Source organism: Polypterus senegalus, chromosome 3 (assembly GCF_016835505.1).
Source record: "Polypterus senegalus isolate Bchr_013 chromosome 3, ASM1683550v1, whole genome shotgun sequence".
Lineage (NCBI taxonomy): Eukaryota > Metazoa > Chordata > Cladistia > Polypteriformes > Polypteridae > Polypterus > Polypterus senegalus.
Window position 1 is genome coordinate 174,219,979 of NC_053156.1, and position 18,994 is coordinate 174,238,972.

Genomic DNA, 18,994 nt, shown 5'->3' on the forward strand with positions numbered 1-18,994 from the left:
CTGCACGAGATCTAAAAAGAGACACCGAAATGATGGCACCGTCATCCTTTTGCTTTCCTGCTAAGCAGATTTCTCAATTTAAACTGTGTTTAACTGTGGCGTTATTCCTGGCAGAGATTGTTTGCTTGGGTTTACGAAGGGGACTAGCCCTGGTGTGGCAAAGGTCTTCTGTTGTCGCTGGGAAATACCTAGTGCGATTTTCTATTGCTGGAATGAGTAGCCGGCTTCTTGGAAGGGATTGTTCTAATATGACGCCGAAAGGATGCAAAGCAAATCGAATATACTCCGCGCCAATTTAAATACTTCTTTGAATCACTTGATTTCCTTGAACTGTCTCGGGAACAATTTCTTATTGAAATCCCTTTTCTTTTGCTTACCCTGGGATTACCCATATTTATTAAGGTGCTGTTAAGTCTTTGTTCGACACAATAGAATAAACAGCGAGATCGTTCTAATCGACATTCGCGGTGTTCGGCATTGACATTTATTAAGTGAATCTGCTAATGTTGTTCGTGCAAGAGAGCTCCCTGATCGATATATTAAAAGCGTTTGTCTATCATAAAGCTACGTATACGCTTCCGCAAAAGGAGCTTTCACCCGAAACAAGTTTCATATATGGGCTAATTAACTCTTTCAAAGACGGTGCTTGATTTTAAATCCGTGTCTTAAAATGTCCACTGTTTCACCTATTTGCACTATAATGCGTGTCCATTATAGGTTGCTTCGCACTAACGAAAATAACATGAAGCATTCATTGTATTCACAATCTTTCCAAAGGCGATACAGTAAGGCGGTAAGATAGTATTTGCATAACAGAACGGTGCTGCATATACATGTTATTTAAGAAGTCTCTTTTCAGAGATAACGAAGGGTTTGGTAGTATGGAGTTAAATGCATTTTTATTTTGCCCATCTGTTTGTCACCTGCAATCCAGTTCATTTTCAGAAGCTCCCAGTTTTCTCAGTGCTTGCAGCCCGTTGTGCCGAATGAAGAATTCATTGCAGCAAGCTTGTGTTTTGATTTTTTTTTTTATTCCCGACCAATAATCCCATTGTTTTCGTTCGGTACCTGTCTATTTGGTAAATCAATCCCCTCTTCGTTATACGAGTCTGTACCTTCAGTCGCGAGCATTTAGCAATATCTAGACATATGACCCGCCCCCGGCCCGCCCATTTTGACGCGAAAGAAACGCAAGAGTATCCGTAGGCTAGCGACCTCTCTCTCATTAAGCAAGTCGGCTCTGCTGCTGCTGGTGTTGCCGCTGTGGTCGCGCGCGTGTCTGTGTTTTAGACCGGTCTTCAGTGGTACAGATATTTCTTCTGCAGTCTTGTAACTGGATCTCACCATCGTGGTAACCTCTCAGAATTTAAGCCTTGGGATTTATTCTACTGATTGTGCACTAAAGGGAGTAAAACGCCAGCAGTTAATTGAAACGAAACACTACCGACAACGTCAAGTCGATGCCAAGAAAGTTATGGAAAGTGTGTAAAAACTTTAGCCTGGTTTAAGTTACGGTGGAAGATGTTGAAACTCCATTCGGTGTTTTTTGGTCAGATATGGATTGACTATTCTACTTTGTAAGAGAAGGCCGCTACAAGTGCAACTTTTTTTTACTTTTTTTAAAAGTGCTTTTTTTATATCATTAACACATTTTGAAAACAACAACACTGGCAATAAAGTTCCAGAAATTAATCTGAAATATTCTTGAAGTGCTGCTTCACCATGAGTGGATTTGATATGGAGTCACTATAGCCTTCACTGCGATCTTGAACTCGTGTAATTTTCAGAGAAGTGCATTTATTATACGAGGTTTTAAATTCTACACATCCGTTCTTTTGGAATACAGTCATGAACTTCATCTTGAGCGTAATAAATTTGGTTCTGGCCTTCGTTTTATATTTATCAACGGTAAAGGTAGGGACTTACTTTTAATAATTACAAAAATTACGAAATTTGTATGTTATTATTGCAACTATTTTTATTATATGGCTGGTTCATATTAATGTGTCCGACTGCCCTTGTAGTTTGCCTTCGTAGGTCATTCCGAAATATTCACTCTAGAAATCACCTCGCAGATATATATTTTTACACAATCACGGGTGTTATGCCAAGTTGTCCCCGTGCAGCTTCACCCAATGATTCCGTTTTTCGAAAACATTATATACAAGCATTTGGCCTATATGCCCTTATTTCCAAAGAGGTTTGATCTTTTACTTTTGTAACAGTGGCAACGACCTTCGCGGCGCATAAAACTGATCATTCTTAAAGGAACAGCGACAGTTTCTAATGTCAAAGAAAAACGGCCACACACGTGATTGCAATATTTGATTACTGTACCAAATCATGATTTTGTGAAGCATGATGTCCCAGCGTGGCTGCTGTAATCTAAAGAATAAGTAATAAATAGCACATTGTACAGGAGTGAAGTTGTAATCTTCTCAATTCTGAAATATAAATCTTTGATCCCTGACTCCGTACTCTGCATTTTTTTTGTACTCCATATTCTTAAAGGGTTTACATTCCAGACGTTATTCCGACTATACATATATGTATAAATCAAAATACAATTAAATCGGAGATTGCACGGAAGCCGGCAGACCATGGAAAGGGTAGAGATACATTTCTAAGTAAAGCACTGTATTCATTATTTGACATAGGGTTTAATGACGTACGACCAACAAATTGGGCTTGCAATGGCTTTGCTATAAACTAAGTATTTCCATAGAGACCTGCCATACGAAACAGGCGAATGATGTGAACGGACTGTTAATGATTTTAGAGCTCTCAAAATCGCATAATCCGGTTTCATTTTACATGTTATATTTTAAAATATGAGCTTCTGTACATAGATCAGATGTGGTAATTAGACAAATATTAGTTATCAAGTAAAAACATCCTATGGGAATAAGCATCCTGACACCCGAACAGAATATACACGTTTGAACGCGTTTCTTTATTACAGTGAACCAGCGGAGCAGGCCATCCATATGGGCTGGTAGGAATGAAAGCCCGGCATAGCTTAAGAAAAGGCAGCTGGGAGGTTGCTTTAAGTGCCCCTGAATTTGGATCACTGTCAAGCTGAATGTGTGAGAGGTTTGTCCTTCAGCCTGGTTACTTATGAGAGAAATAAAAAAAAGAGAGGGGGAGGGTTTAGAGGCGTTTTTAGGGAACTCTTTTCGCGCTCTTAAAAGTCTTAAATTCAAAATGGTAAAATAGTCTCTGCACTCAGTCGCTAAAAGTTTCGAATTTTATTATAATCTTCTACTTAACCTTGGTGGTGCGCTGCATCAAGTATGATTGTACTTTTTTGTTATGTAGTTATAAATTAATAATAATGTATGTACAGTATAACTGGAGGCTGTTAAAAGAAATGTGTGAAGTGAGAAAACCGGAGATTTATTTATTATTTTATTAAGCCGGACTAAGGCGTGACAACCCTCCCCTGTTTCTTACTGACGCTTGAACAATGGGAGAAAAGAGAGGCTTCCAGATGTATGCGCCTTGTTAAATTCTTCGCCTCTTGAAATAGGACAAGGCGTCAATCTGACTAAATGTTAATGCTTGCATCGTGTTGTCCAGCAGTACGTCTCAATAAAATGTTTTAATGTTTTTTAAAGGTGCTGCACGAGGTGGCAGGGAGAGAACAATAGGAACCAAGTGGAAATAAAAAAGATGGAATGTCAGATTTACAAAATGTTGGGATAACGTAATCGAAATTGCCAATTTTGAAACGAGGTTTACAATTTAAAGCTATATAATTCACATTTTAATCGTTTTGATTTTGTCACGTAAAGGTGTAAAATGGTCGGGTTTATAGATTGTTGAAAATTTCCACTTGTCGCAGGCCTTTCTGATAGTTGTTCGATCGTGTGACATATCGTGCAGTTTGGCGTGTAGGATCGGAAGTGAGATGGCTGTAGTGTAAAGACTTGGTGTCGAGACAGCTGCTGTAAAAACCTTCGTTGCACGTGCACTGATCTTTTCCTTTTTTCCTCCCTCTCCTCTAGAGTGCCCATTTACCTGAGAATGGAGAAAGAAGAACAAATGAAGGTATGTCATTTTTTGTGCAAAAGTGAGGGCTGGAGTAATGCTTGAAGTGCCACACTGGCATCGCCGGGGTTTCATCCAAAAGGTGTTTTAAGTATAGTGTGAAAAGAATAGGAACGGGGGTGGGGGGATGAATAGCCAGAGCGAAAGGGGACAGACATATCAAAGGATCCGCATATGCTGCCCTCTTCTGGATGCGAAGCGTATTGATTCCACCTAAGGAAATTAAAGAGACAGAGAAAGAGAGAGAGACTCGCCTCGACTGCTGACAGTTTAAGGCCGAGAGAGCTCTTGTGTGTATTTTGTTTTGTGAATTTAAAGAAACATAAATGAAGAGGAAAGTAAAAGTACATTTAATAATATTATACACAGGAGTAATGTCGAATGAACAGTTGTATGGCTTTTATTGACTATTCACAATTTAATGAAGGCCTGTCCATACTCTGGCTTGAGACTTTTTTTCTTATTACCTTATTATAGCACCATAACCGCCTTCCACCACAGGATCATAAATTAAGACTAGCCTCTTACTATTCTTATAGAAGAAATATTTATTTCAAATCATAGTAATGCCTGAAAATAAAAGAATCAGCCTTTTGTTCAAGAGTTACTGCTCTTTAATTCCTGACAATATGGAGTACTGGACTGCCAGTTTTTCTGGCAGAATTATTTCAGCCTTCTTAATGATTTAACATGTATTTATTTCACCCAGGCACTTTGTGGTTTGAAAAACATTTATCTTATTGTACATTGGGGGCATCTGCATTTCATAGCCAGTTTTTCTTTGTCATTAAGGCCTTATAGGGGATCCCAACTCTAGAATCACCTGATTTCATAAATCCTTTCCAAGTATGCTCCAAGTTATCACTGCTTTAACTTTCAACAAAATGTACTGTTAACTGTTTCTTTTTCAAATGATATTTGCTTTCAACTAGAGTATTTGATCAGTGAAACCATTTTGTTCTTTATCACAATTTTTCCTTATGTTAATACTACAATGCCCATTTATCACAAATACCACCTTGTTTGCCCTAGTACTGATGTCAATAGACATGTCATGTGACTTGGATGAATGCATATTGTTAACACATGTTAGTTCCATTTGCTTGAAGTAAGAGGGTATTTTTGCAGCAGAATTCATTATGAAAGGGAAATACTGATGGTTGATTTAAAGATAAATTATTTTTAAACAGTGACTCTGTATTTGTAAAGACTCTGCTTTTGTACAGTATCATACATGATGTTCCAAACTTTTTCATTTCTGATCTCAGATATTTCTTACCATATTTACTACAGCATGATGATTCTTTTGCTCTTTGCTACTTATTCTAGTTGAGAGAATATCCCTTTTTATATTCATAGTAGTTTTCCCAGGCACACTTATACATACAGTGTGTATATATAGGGTGAACTATTTTTTACAGTTAAATACTATATTGTATATCCTTGTATGATGAAGAAAGATTTAAAGACTATTAAAAACTAACAGTAGTACATTTAAAAAGGAAAATTGTTCCACAGTTATTTACAAAAATGAAAACAGTTTATTTAGTTATACAGTATCTACCTTAAATGAAACAATTTTATCAACTAGGAGCCCAAACTATGGCCTTAGGTAGTAGGAAGATAAAGCATTCTAAATAATAATTTCTCTTGTTATTGACATGAATACTAGACCTTGATTTGTAATCAATCAAAATGCAGTAAACATAGACTTTCGAATTGGTGTTAATTATATTTGACTAATCCAGGGCCCTTTAAAAATTATCACCCTTTTCTCTACCTTTTATAGGCCTATAATTGAAAAGTATAGAAATAGTAAGCCGCTTCCCCATATACATTCAGGTAATTTTTATATTTTATTTCTATACATAAATATTTTTACGTTTTTACGTTTATTAATTTTTCAGTAGTAGAGGCTATGCATTTAAAAGCAAACTTCAAGGTGTAAAAAAGGGATATTTTCTCTATCATGCTTAGCAGCAATTTTATTTTCACTTTCTTCTCAGTTGTTAGAGTAGTATAGCAATTTATTAAGTTACTTGAGTAAATTTTCAGTACTGGTACCTCTGCTTTGACATGAACATTTCCAATTTTTAAATTGTTTTTGAATCAGGGTGTACTTTTTTATTCCCAATCAAACACAACATTTATTAGCTACCATTAAGACTTCTTTTAGTTTTAGTGTATCACAGTACGTGTTATAGTAGTTAACATTTTAAATAGCAGAGCCACTGTGTACAGCAACCTGTTAAAGTGATGAGCTATAATCGGTGTGGTGAAAATTAGAAAAAAACATGATAGATCTTATTAAAAAAAATAACAATTTATTCCTGACCAAAGAACAACATGGGAATCCTTAAAGGGATGAAAACATTCAAGCCAAATATATTATTTGTAAATAAACATAAGTGGACAATTTTTATATTGCATAAATTAATATCCCTGTAATTTGAACAAATGAGCAACATATTTCGTATAATTTGATTTCACTTTGATTTAAAAGTATGTTTCAAACCATAGGTTTTTAAAATAGTAAGGACTGAAATGTTAAATTTGAGCACTTATTTCCATATTGAGCTATATTATCTTCTTTATGTTTATTTACAGTTATACAGTTTTTGGAAGTCTTTGAGAGGAGCTACTGTCGAACGATAGAGACATTAGTAGACATCTTCCAGGAGTATCCTGATGAAGTAGAGTACATTTTCAAGCCTTCTTGTGTACCACTTATGAGATGTGCAGGGTGCTGTAATGATGAAAGCTTAGAGTGTGTTCCCACAGAAACGTATAATGTAACTATGCAGGTAAGGAACTGAATTGTACTTTTATAACTTAATATTAATAACACAAGTTACTTTTTTACTACTATGTAATCAAAGAATAGAATTTAGTTTAATTTTTAATAGTCTCAGTTTGACCACTTAGACTCCATTAAATTCCCGATCTTTTGTCTCTTTTTGACTTGCCTTTTTGTTATTTTGTTAAAAAAATAATTGTCATAAATCAAAAAGATCATATCTGAAAAGCTACTCTTGTACAGTATGATGTAAGAAGCATCTACACTGTAGGTTTGTCCTTTTGATTTTTTTTTTAATATTTGAATTAATAGTTGCTTTTTAAACTGTGTTAAGTTCAAAATGTGTGTCTTTGAAAATTATTTCTTGATTTTAGTGCTTAATCAGAAAGATAATAAAGTAGTAGAGCCTTCACTCTGAATCTGTGTGGAAGTGTCAATTTCAAGTGCCCAAAAATAATGTGTTGTGATACTTAATTAGCATCCGTAGTTCTTTAGTTTTTATTTATCTCTTAGTTTTGGACTTATGAAGCATTCTGATTTTTTTTTTATTTAGGTAATGAGAATGAAATTCAAACATGGTCAACATGTCAGTGACATGAGTTTCACAGAACACAGCAGATGTGAATGCAGGTAAAAATCCTTAGAAGCAGCTAACCTGTAATTATTGTTAAATAGCATCTGGATTTGTGTTGTGGAGTAAAAATTGGTGACACATAGTGACCTATATTATTGGTATTTTACAGACCAAAGCAAGATTTCAGAGAGAAAAAAGAAAAGTAAGTGAAAGTTTGTTAAGCAGTTGTCTTGTGTTTGTGTGTGCCCATGTGTGTTGTTATTTAACATACTATAGATCTTTATTCATACTAGTATTTTAACATTCCTTGTCCAAAGCTAGGAAATACCTTATGTGAAACAAGAAAAGAACTTTTCAATACAGATTGCATTCAATAAGCAGAATAGCTCTTTTGAGATAACTTGGAATAAACACAGCTTTCTCACAGCCTAGTCTACTCTGTAATAAATGAAAGAGTACTGTCATTTAATAGGTCACTTATTAAAAATTAAGAGGATAGAAAAGTAAAATTTACAAAGTTAACCTCCACTATTTACCCTCTTCAAAATCATCTTTGATTTTACTTACAATTTTTGCAATTCCCATCCATCCTAAATATTGACTGGTAAGTGTGGTTCCACCATCTCTCAGAACAGGTCTTCCACTTCAGCGGAGAGGCTTTGTACCCAACTACTTTAACTCCACTCCATGCATACAGCATTTCACTCCCACCATAATTGGGAGCAGTTTTTAATTTGCTATTTTGCTTTAATATCTGCACATTAATTTGTATTGTTTTATGTTGGCTTATGAATTTTTCAGTCTGTAATGATTATAGGATACTATGTCATTTTTTGCAGATTCATTTAGTGATAATTGAGAGAGACGTGTCATTATTTCTCACAGAACAGGATATAAATTTTACCAAGCTTAAATTTTGAAATGGACAATAAAACTGTCAATAAAATAAGCAGCAATTTTAGTCTCTTCTCAGAGGTTGTCATTACTGCATGGCACACAACTAATTCTTCACCTGCCTGTTCTCATAATTTACTTTGATTTCTTTCATCAGTCAGTATTAACTTCCCATAAGTATTTTGTTCAGTGCTGTGCTTTTTTTGCAGCCTTTGCCTGGCTTCTCACTGTTTTGCTCTTTAAGACTAAATTCCTCACATTTATAATGAATGGCTTTCTTATGCACACTGTATACAGTATTGAACATGTATAGTGCAGCATCATTATTCACAACAGCTGGTAAGCAAAATTGTGCGAGGCTACAGGTTATCCATAGTCCTAACAATAAAAAATTTAGTTATGTATCCCTAATTTATTTATGAAAAAATGCACAGAAAATACAGCACTGAGAGAAATATCCATCCACCCATCCATTATCCAACCCGCCATATCCTAACTACAGAGTCAAGGGGGTCTGCTGGAGCCAATCCCAGCCAACACAGGGCACAAGGCAGGAAACAAACAACAGGTAGGATGCCAGCCCAGCGCAGCTGAGAGAAATATTTTTCTTTAAATGAGTAGCACTGCTTACTACCATTAAAATATACTGTCATGTACACTGCAGCAGTTTCAATCAAAAGCTTGTAATGGATTGTTGATCTTTTAATTTCAAATTCAAATTTGCTAATTTGTTAATAGCTAAGATAACTCCTTTAGATTTTGTAGCATAGCTGAAAAGTAGAAAAATAATAGTAGTATAGTTTCCATCCATCCATCTTCTAACCCACTGAATCCGAATACAAGGTCACGGGGGTCTGCTGGAGCCAATCCCAGCCAACACAGGGCAGGAACCAATCCTGGGCATGGTGCCAACCCACCGCAGGATACACACAAACACACCAAGCACACACTAGGGACAATTTAGAATCACCTATCCACCTAACCTGCATGTCTTTGGATTGTGGGAGGAAACCCACGCAGAGACGGGGGGGAACATGCAAACTCCACGCAAGGAGGACCCGGGAAGCGAATCCGGGTCTCCTAACTGCGAGGCAGCAGCGCTACCACTGCGCCACCGTGCCACCCAGTATAGTTTCCATCCATCCATTTTCCAACCCGTTGAATCCAAACACAGGGTCACGGGGGTCTGCTGGAGCCAATCCCAGCCAACACAGGGCGCAAGGCAGGAAACAAACCCCAGGTAGGATGCCAGCCCAGCGCAGCTAAGATAAATATTTTTCATTAAATGAGTAACACTGCTTACTACCATTAAAATATACTGTCATGTACACTTCAGCAGTTTCAATCAAAAGCTTCTAATGGATTGTTGATCTTTTAATTTCAAATTCAAATTTGCTAATCTGTTAATAGCAAAGATAACTCCTTTAGATTTTGTAGCATAGCTGAAAAGTAGAAAAATAATAGTATTATAGTTTAGTATGTTTTTATATTTTTGAATACTTAAATAGTAATTAGTAGATATGTGTCATCATATTAATGTTATGCTGTGAGGTGCATTTTTTTTATTAATGACATTCTGTTATTTAACAAATATAAATAGCGATTTCTGTCTAACAAGTTTTTATAATCCATGGACTAGATGAATATCTTACATATATCAATACATTTTATTTTGATATTTACAATACATGTCCTAAAGTAATACAAAAATAATTACCAACCAAATGTAAAACACCATACACTTAGGATTTGTTTAATTAGGATTAAAGAGTAACAATATCTGTTAATTCAAGTAAGAAAGTTATTTTTTTCATTCTACTTGAAATTCTAATTTATTGGTTACCTGTAAAAGTAGTGTTGAAATTTAAGAACAATTTTATGGTATAAGAGGTTTATCAAAAGGACTCTCTGTCAATAAACTAGAAAATGCAGTATATTTCAGTATGTAAAAAAAACTATGTTATGGAGTGATAGCTATATGGCACCTGTTTATCAACGCTATTATTTGTTTACTTGTACTTATACAGTATACAGTGTAAGAATGTTTCTGATTATTATGATGATTTAGTTTTTAAAGACAGGGATCTTATAGTAGTCTTATTTTCTGAAAAAAATGTAACAGCAATATCTTGCAGAGGTTTTAATGGCATAAACCAATTAAAGAGGCATGATCCATTTCAATTTTTCATTTGAAAGCAAAGTAAACCATTTTGTAAGTTTAATATTTAGATAATAATTTATTTAATATTTTATTTCATTCAGAGAAACAAATGAATGTTATAAATATTCTGAAGAATGTTTGAGTTCTACATTTAATTTGGTAGCTTACATGCATATTATATGTGATCAAAGCTTTGTACACCATAATCAGAGATCATATGTAAGACTTTTACAATATTGCTTTTCAAGAGGAATTAAAAATAATAAAATTCAGGTAGTAGTGGGCATGTAGAACCATACATTGGATTAGAATTTACAGAAACAGACAATTCTAAAAAGTGTATTTTGTAAATACAAGCCAATTTTATGAACTGCTGTATATCTTTGATTGGTTTCTTTGTTCACATACTGTTTAAAAATGTGGAGGTCTGCAAAAATACTAAATGCTAAAGTTTCCTAGAGAGGGATTCATTATGAATAGTGATACATACAATACCAGTTCATTTAAAACACATATCCTGTAGTGTGCATTTAATGTATCTGAATTATCTCCTGCAATTCATTATGTCAGTGCATCACTTATGAAGCAGTGGAGACACTGAGAAGTTGTGTGATATTTTGTCAAAGCTGAAGAAAGAGTATTATTTTAAATCAAATTCCTAGACATTATAGCAGCCTATGGACCAAGGTGAAAACAAAATGGTGCATTTAAATATTCGCCTTGCATCATCCATGATTGTAGCAGGACTGTACACTCAGCAGACAATGTGGTTAAAAAAAAACAAAAGGGAATTGCAATAAGGAAATAAATGCGACTAATGATCTTTTCATATAACAGTTATTATAGTGAGAGTAGCATAATTCAGAATGGCACGTTTGTAGACATTTTGTTAGCCATTATTAAAAACATGATGCATGTTAGTAATTTCAAAAGCAACTGCTTTTTATAAGTATCCCTTTTGTTTGTGTAATACGCTAATTTGAAATCATTCCGGAACTAGAGTTAAAATGAAGTGGAAAAATGATTGGAGTTTTGTTTTTTGAGCATTGTAGTACATGGAGATTAAAGGAATACTCCACCCAAAAATGTATTTTTTTTAATATGTTACTTAACTCATGCAGTTTGTAGTGGTAGCATTAAAAAAATGAATGTTAAGTTTTCATAGAGAAAAGGCATAATGAAGACTCAAACTGAACAAGACGCAATAGTGACCAACTCCACGCAAAACTCAGTGTAAAAGATAAACAAGAAAAGCACATTCCCACAATACTGTGCATTTGAATTGAAGTGTTCTTAGTTCTGACCTCTGAGTCTTTCAGAATTTTAAATATAAATAGTATTTTAAGAAAAAATTGATGTATTTTGCACATTCTAAGAATATTAATGGATAATGGACATGTGGATTATATGAAATGAGTTACATGCAAATTTTTTTTTTTTTTCCCACCCATGGATTTTTTTGTTTGGCATTGTTTGCTATTGACCAACTCTAGACACCATTGGGCCCCGTTCAATTTGAATCAATTTGAATGCCTTTTTTCCATAAAAACATGAGATTAAGTTACCACTACAACCTGCATGGGGTAAGCAACATATAAGATATCATTTTTGAGGTAGAGTATTCCTTTAAGAAGTGATAAAATTCCAGGCTAAAATGTGACGAATCATTTGCAGCAAACATTTAGTTTTAGTCTCTAGTTTCATGCTCTTTATTTTGTGACAAGGGTTAGAGGAAAATTCAAATAGCTAACTGCCTCTCTCATACATTGTAGATGTTTTGGGTTTTTTGTTTTACAGAAAATTCAAGAAAAGCAAAGGCAAAGTTCTTAAACGAAAGAGAAAGAAAAGCAAAGACAAAAATCCCAACTCGTATGTCAGCTGTGCATATTCAATGCCACAATTGCACTTGAGCATTTTACTCCTGGTTGTTAAGTTAATTTGGGAGGAGGTTATTTATTTCATATGATTTTCTTTGTGATTTGGCATGAGGCCTAGATGTTTGATTAGAAAAAGAAATCCAATAGGTGTGTTGTACTTAATTCCTAAAATGAATGTGAATAATGGCACTGCAAGGGAGGCTTGCTTCTTTTTAAACTTGATTAAAACACTGATTGCTATAACCTGTTACATGTAATTCTGCTGATATGTGCATTTTCTTATGTTTGTGCAAAATTAATAACTTTGTGTTCAGAATCCAGAAATATTTGTTGATGTTGTTTTCAAAGATGTTCAATTTTTGAGAAGTCTGTTCTCAACGCAAAATTAAATATATGTCGAGGACTCTTTATAGTTTCAAATGCCATAAGATTTACTTGTGAGGAGCATATATGATACATAAGGCATATGTAATATAAATAATTGATCCAGTTAACACACAGTTATTCTAAATTTCACGTTAATTAGATTTAAAATATTTTTCTGTACAAATCTGTAGTGGTACAGTTACTTGGCCAATCTAAATATAAATACATATTTTATAAAAAAGATTCTCAGACATGAAAGTTGTTTTTTTTTTTTGCTTTTTTTAATGTTATGTATACTACATCAATTTCAGCATTCTTCTCCATGGTTATAGCTATGTCACTCATCCACTTACAGCATTGCCATTGATCATATTCATAGCTTTATAAAATACAATATTAATTTCTTCCAATCATTCATATTCTGAATTTAACATATTACATTAGATATTACAGAAGCATTGCGCCTATTCTGGAAGTATTAAGCACAAGGTAGGAACCAACCCCGGAAGGGGTGATAGTCCATCACACTCAAGCTGAGCCAATTTAGTGTATACTGACTTGAATGTCTGCTAGGAGTGGAAGAAAAGTACATAGTAAAATACATGCACACATGTGGAAACACCATAGATAGATATTTTATTAATCCCAATGGGAAATTCACATATACAGGTAGTGCCCAGGTTAGGACATAAGCAAAGAACTGTGAAGCAGTGATGCCACAGTAGCCATTACACTTTGTGATGGTCCAAAGCCCTACTAAAAATGTGAAAATATGCTGAATCCACATTCTATTAAGTATTCAATATTTTCAGGGCTAGGGGAAAATTATACTGCAGAGTCTTTTATGATGAGTGTCTGTCAGGATTTTGTAAATAAAATTTCTTTGCTTGGTTGAAGTTGTTCACATTAGAGATAGACAGTTACTGAACAGTTTTCATATCTTTGCTGTTGTTTTAATTGGTAAGCTTAGGGTGTTGACTGGCTTGATCTCAACTTTTGTGTATGTGTGTGTGTGTGTTTTTTTTTCTCTTCATTTTAAGCCATTATACTGTTATGCAGAGGCATATCCACTACAGGTAGTTTAAGGCTGAAAACTGATTTTTTTTTCCCTACTAGACAGACCAGTGCATGCTCTAGATGAGGTTAAAGTTACATTTTTTTTAAACATGGATTTTTTAGTATTGTTCTATTAGGACCAGTCATGTGAAGGATCTGGACACCCAGATGACATATGTAGAACAGTGTTATTCCTTTAGTGTGGATATAGGCCTTTCATTGATCATAACTGTTGCCCTTCTTATTTGAATACTTAGTTTTGGAGGGCACCTTATGCTGAACATTTACATCATGTTTTCTCACTTTAATTTTAATCAACTTTATTGTTTAGTGTACTTGTAAAATGTATGTCCTTAATTGGTTCATTTCAGTAAGTGTACTTAAATTTTTTCCATTTGCCACATGGTGTTTTTCTGAGGAGCTATCAGTGCCTGTGAGGCTGCCTGAAAATGGCTAATTAAACCTCAGTCTGTATAAGGAGTACCTTAAATTAATCCAGTTGGTTACATTTCAAATAATTGTTAAGACAGCACAGTATTTACTTCAACACCAGTTTAGTTGTTTCATGGCAAAGGAGGAGAATAATTATGGAATCTCTTTTGTTTATATTTGCTCTTTGTGTATGATAAGGTATAGAATTTAGATTTTACACTGAAATCACACAGTACTTTTTGTTCATCTGTAGCAAACATACTCAATTAAATATACTAAGTTTACAAACTGTAGTACATTAAAATTTGAAATTTCACAGATAATTGGATTTCTCAAATATAGATTCATAGACAGACCACCTCAACCATTTAACAAATGCATTTGATTTTTTAGGGTTTTTTTTTTTTGCTACTTTCCAACTTGGCAGTGCATATCTGCTACATACATACATTTCTTATAGCATTAATACACAAGCTTCTTATAGTAAAGTTAACAGAAAAATATTTGGTAGGTTTAGTTAGTAGATTCTTAATGTGATAATCTCTCCATAATTTCAACACATAAACTTTCCTGCATTCAGGTTTTTCAACTTATGTTGATGGGGCTTAGCCAACACATGTAGTATTTTCCTAGGATGAACTTTTAGGACTTTTCTCAAATTCCTCTTCAGCCATTGTATAACAGTGCCCTTTTTAGCTGTGATTATGAACAAGATTTTATTTAAAACCAGATTCTAATTTGTGTAAAATGTTTGTTTTTTAATAAAGGCACTTGAGAAAACTAATACAATTCTAATAGAAAAACTGTAACTTTCAGAACATGTAGTAATGTACTGATTTGATTCTGATTGTAAAAAAATGCAATAAAAGCACTGCATGTTTAAACTTCTAATATGTTGTGTTTTATTTAAAGTTTTTTTTTAACAAGTGGTTTTGAGGCATCCATTTATTTAACATTGTTCTTATAATATGAAATTGAAAAAGTCAAGCATATTGAACATATATTAGTTGCAAACAGTCTGAAGGTATTAAAATCGGAATGAGTGTAGGTGTGTGTGAGTGTGCTCTGCAGTGGACTAGTGCCCCATTTAGTGTTGGTTCCCACCTGTTCTCAGGAGACCATTTCCTTTTCTTGGACTGGATAGGTAGGTCAGAAAATGGATGTTTTTCTTTTTGTTAATCCAAAGATGTAATTCAGATACTTCAATACATTTCATATAACTGAGGCTTATTTAAAATGCTCTGTTTAAAAAGGAATGGCACGATGGTGTAAACGATAGCATCAACACCTCACAGGATTTGAACCTTGGTTCAGCTCCTGACTGTAGTTAAGGTGTTGAATTTGCGTGCCCCTCTGTGTGCACATGGGAGTCTTTCATCTATTTCAAAATACATGTTTAAGTTGTTTGGGAAAATTTGTTTAGCCAAGTGTCAAGGTGTGTGCCTGTGTACTTGTTTTCCCTATAGTGGGTTAATGTCTCATCCAGAGCTGGCCCCACTGTTTATTGTCAGGTCATATGGCTCTCAGAAAAAGTGAGTTCAGAAAATAAATGGGTGTATAAATCTGTTAATTAGTGTAGGTTCTGAAAATTTGACCACCAAGAATAACTAAAAATGCACATCATTGGAAACAATATTTGTCAAACATAGGTCCATAGATCTTTTTTAAACAGAAAATGTAAACCAATAGGCTGTAATCTGCAAAACGTATCAGAGGAAGAAAATGGTTTGTGCTATCAGGTGAAATATATAAAAAACACACAATAAATAAAAATACACAAACCCAAATTGTATTTGCCATCAAGCATAAAGATATTCTAGAGAATTAAAAAAGACAATAAAATGCAATAGATTGTTGTGCAGAGAACTTTTTTTTGTGAAAATGAAAGATTGACTTTCATTATGTAATTGAAAGTAAGAACTAGTTTAAGTCATTTCTCTTGCTATAAATATTAAACTTTGCCTTTAATATAATTTAGGTTGTATTGTTGAACATACTTTACTGTATTTGTGAACCCACATTCTCAAACTTTGCTTTCACTGTGAAAAAGTCTGTATATGGAAATGGTGATCAAGTTTTCATTGGTCAAAAGTAAAATCAAACAGACAAGTGCCAGTCATTTTGGTTTATGCCATTGCTTTGTTAACCTCTTCATTTAACACTTAGAAAACATGTTCTGTGTGCTTCCCGCTCTCCATAAAACAGGTGTGCTTATTGTTCCCGGGATATTGCATGTGTTGTTTCTTTCTTTCTGCTAAAGCGCTGTAGCTTAGAACTCTTTTTCCTGTTTTTTGCCTTTTTGCAGCCACTGTGAGCCTTGTTCAGAGAGAAGAAAACACTTGTTTGTACAGGATCCACACACCTGTAAATGTTCCTGCAAATTCACACAGTTGCGTTGCAAGTCCAAGCAGCTTGAGTTAAACGAAAGAACTTGCAGGTTTGTTTTTTTAATAACAAACAAGGAAATATCAACAAAAATTTATTAAAAAGGCTTGCATCTTGCTGACATTTTACATGTCTTTGTTTTAGGTTTTGCTTTGCTTTTTATATGGGATAGAAGCTATAAAATTGTGGCTCTGCATTGTCTTCATTAACAAACATAACTGTCCTTTAGCTTGTTTAGTGGGCATTCACAGCCTGTTAAATTCTCACAATATGCAAAAGCTTGCCTGACCCTGTTGCTTGCTTTTTAAGGTCATTTCCTCTCTAATTTTCATGTTCACATGTGTAAACAAAATTATAAATCATTTGGCTTAGATCATTTTAAAATCTGCATAAAGTCATGTATAAGCTACTACTGTACCTGTGATTTTTAGTTTTCTTGAAATTTCTAACTTGTATAACTTATTTTGTTGTAATACCTTAAAATGAATAGACTTGAAATGGTGTCAAGACATTTTTGTCAGCAGTTACATTTTATCTGGTAGTATCGAGGATTTTTTATTGCCTCATTTTTATTAACATTATACATGACAAATAAATGCACAGTTGCACCCTTTCTATATCGTAACAGAGCTAATTTCCATACATTTACTGTTTAGTTTCCACATTTTGCTTTCAAAACCATATATATCATGTCAACATTTAGAAATATCTTAAAATAAAATAAAAAAACTGGGTGCATTAATTCTTGGTTTCCTTGGCTTTGTCTTTCTGGCATTTGTAAAGATTTTCAGTGAGGATTTGATATTCACTGTATTTGTACATTAAGAGTATTCAGGTTTTAAACGTATTTTGTTTATAGGACAATTGGAAAATTTGTGGTTCTTTTATTAAACTAAGTAACACAGCAGTTCTGTGATACAAAATGGAGAATGTTTTTAAATAAAAAAATCATAGAATTGACAAAAAGTATTTGGGTGTCATTTGGTGGTGTTGAACACTTTGAAGATGTTTATTTGCTATTGCATTATATGTGTATGAATATTTAACTGTTATAGTTTTCAAAAGACAAACACGTGCACTCCAGGTGTGCATTTTTAGACAGCCAGATGATTATTTTTGTTGTCACTGAAAAGACTAATTAACCTTTTTAATTTGATATTACAGATGTGAAAGGCCGAGATGATTAGAAGACATTACAGTGGCATAAAGATGAAGGAAACAGAGCACAGCACTTTGAATTCATTTTTTAACCAGAACATTCCCAGGAAAATTAGAAGTACCACATATATTTTTAAAGCATAAATATATATATATATATATATATATATATATATATATATATATATATATATATATATATATATATATATATATAATAAAAACAATGAATTCTTCTGCTGCTATGAAATTTCTGGGATTCAAAAACATACGTGTGTGTGTGTATATATATATATATATATATACACATATATAGATATTTAAAAAAGACCTTTCTTCACTGGATGCAATTGGTCTGCTGTGGATTTTGTATTGCGAACTGAAGTATCTGGAGTAAAAAAAAAAAAGTTAAGAGAGAGAGAAAAAAAAAAAGAACTCAACCCTACTGAGTGCCTCAAGACATTTCCAGAATGTTCACTTCAAGACAGATGGCTGCTTTTGTATGGAAATTAAAAATATACCAAAAGGACAAATGTCAAAAGGTCCAAAGGAAGAGTGAATACGGAATGTTTATTATTTTGTATGTTCCACTTTCATCATTGTACTGGAAGTAGGATTCCTGGACTACTTTAAGAAGAGTTTAGCTACTAATAGTAAATAGGACTGAATTTTAAAGGGATATTAATTATGGCTGTATACTTACACACGTGTGTATTTGTACATGCATTGTATGCGTATACATAAACATGTGCAGAGAGAGATTTAAAAATGACTTGATTCCACATCCTGATATGTGCCAGTTGCTTCTGTATGCTTAATTGATCTGTTTGTCCTTCCAAAGAAAAATATTGCACACTGTTCTAGTATCAAACATCCTTGATGCCAGAACACTGTGCAGCATTTTATGTTATATATACAGCAACCGAGTAATTTATAGTTTGTTTTTTTTCTTCTTCAGTATTCAGTGTGTATATATTTAATTGCATCTTATTTATACGCAGTGTTAAAAGGTTATGTGCTTGTTATTTGAGGTAAAACTAAGAGCTATATCAATCACCCCCATCCAATTTCAATGACTGATTCTTTTATTTTCCTATTTCTTGAAAGAGTAACAAATTACACTTAAACATTCCTAAACAATGTTTTGTGTTGTGACCTCCTCCTAAATCTTTTAAGTTTTAAGTTAAGAAAAAAGACAAACAAGACAATATATACATAACCCATTTTTAACTGCTGTTGTGAAT

General features: G+C 33.7%; 1 protein-coding gene across 4 annotated transcripts; it reads left to right on the forward strand.

Annotated features, from left to right (window-relative positions):
* Nucleotides 1–1,239: 1,239 nt before the first annotated feature.
* vegfaa (vascular endothelial growth factor Aa) lies at nt 1,240–17,904 on the forward strand. Of its 4 annotated transcripts, XM_039748222.1 has the most exons (8): nt 1,240–1,914; nt 4,008–4,050; nt 6,658–6,854; nt 7,401–7,477; nt 7,591–7,623; nt 12,274–12,345; nt 16,513–16,644; nt 17,757–17,904. In XM_039748222.1, the coding sequence occupies exons 1-8, from the start codon at nt 1,849–1,851 to the stop codon at nt 17,773–17,775; spliced, it is 639 nt and encodes a 212-aa protein (XP_039604156.1). In that variant the 5' UTR covers nt 1,240–1,848; the 3' UTR covers nt 17,776–17,904. The 4 variants fall into 4 exon arrangements, with proteins under 4 accessions (XP_039604156.1, XP_039604152.1, XP_039604155.1 ...); XM_039748218.1 differs by lacking the exon at nt 12,274–12,345 and having other exon boundaries at nt 17,757–17,903; XM_039748221.1 differs by lacking the exons at nt 12,274–12,345; nt 16,513–16,644.
* The last annotated feature ends 1,090 nt before the right edge of the window (nt 17,905–18,994 follow it).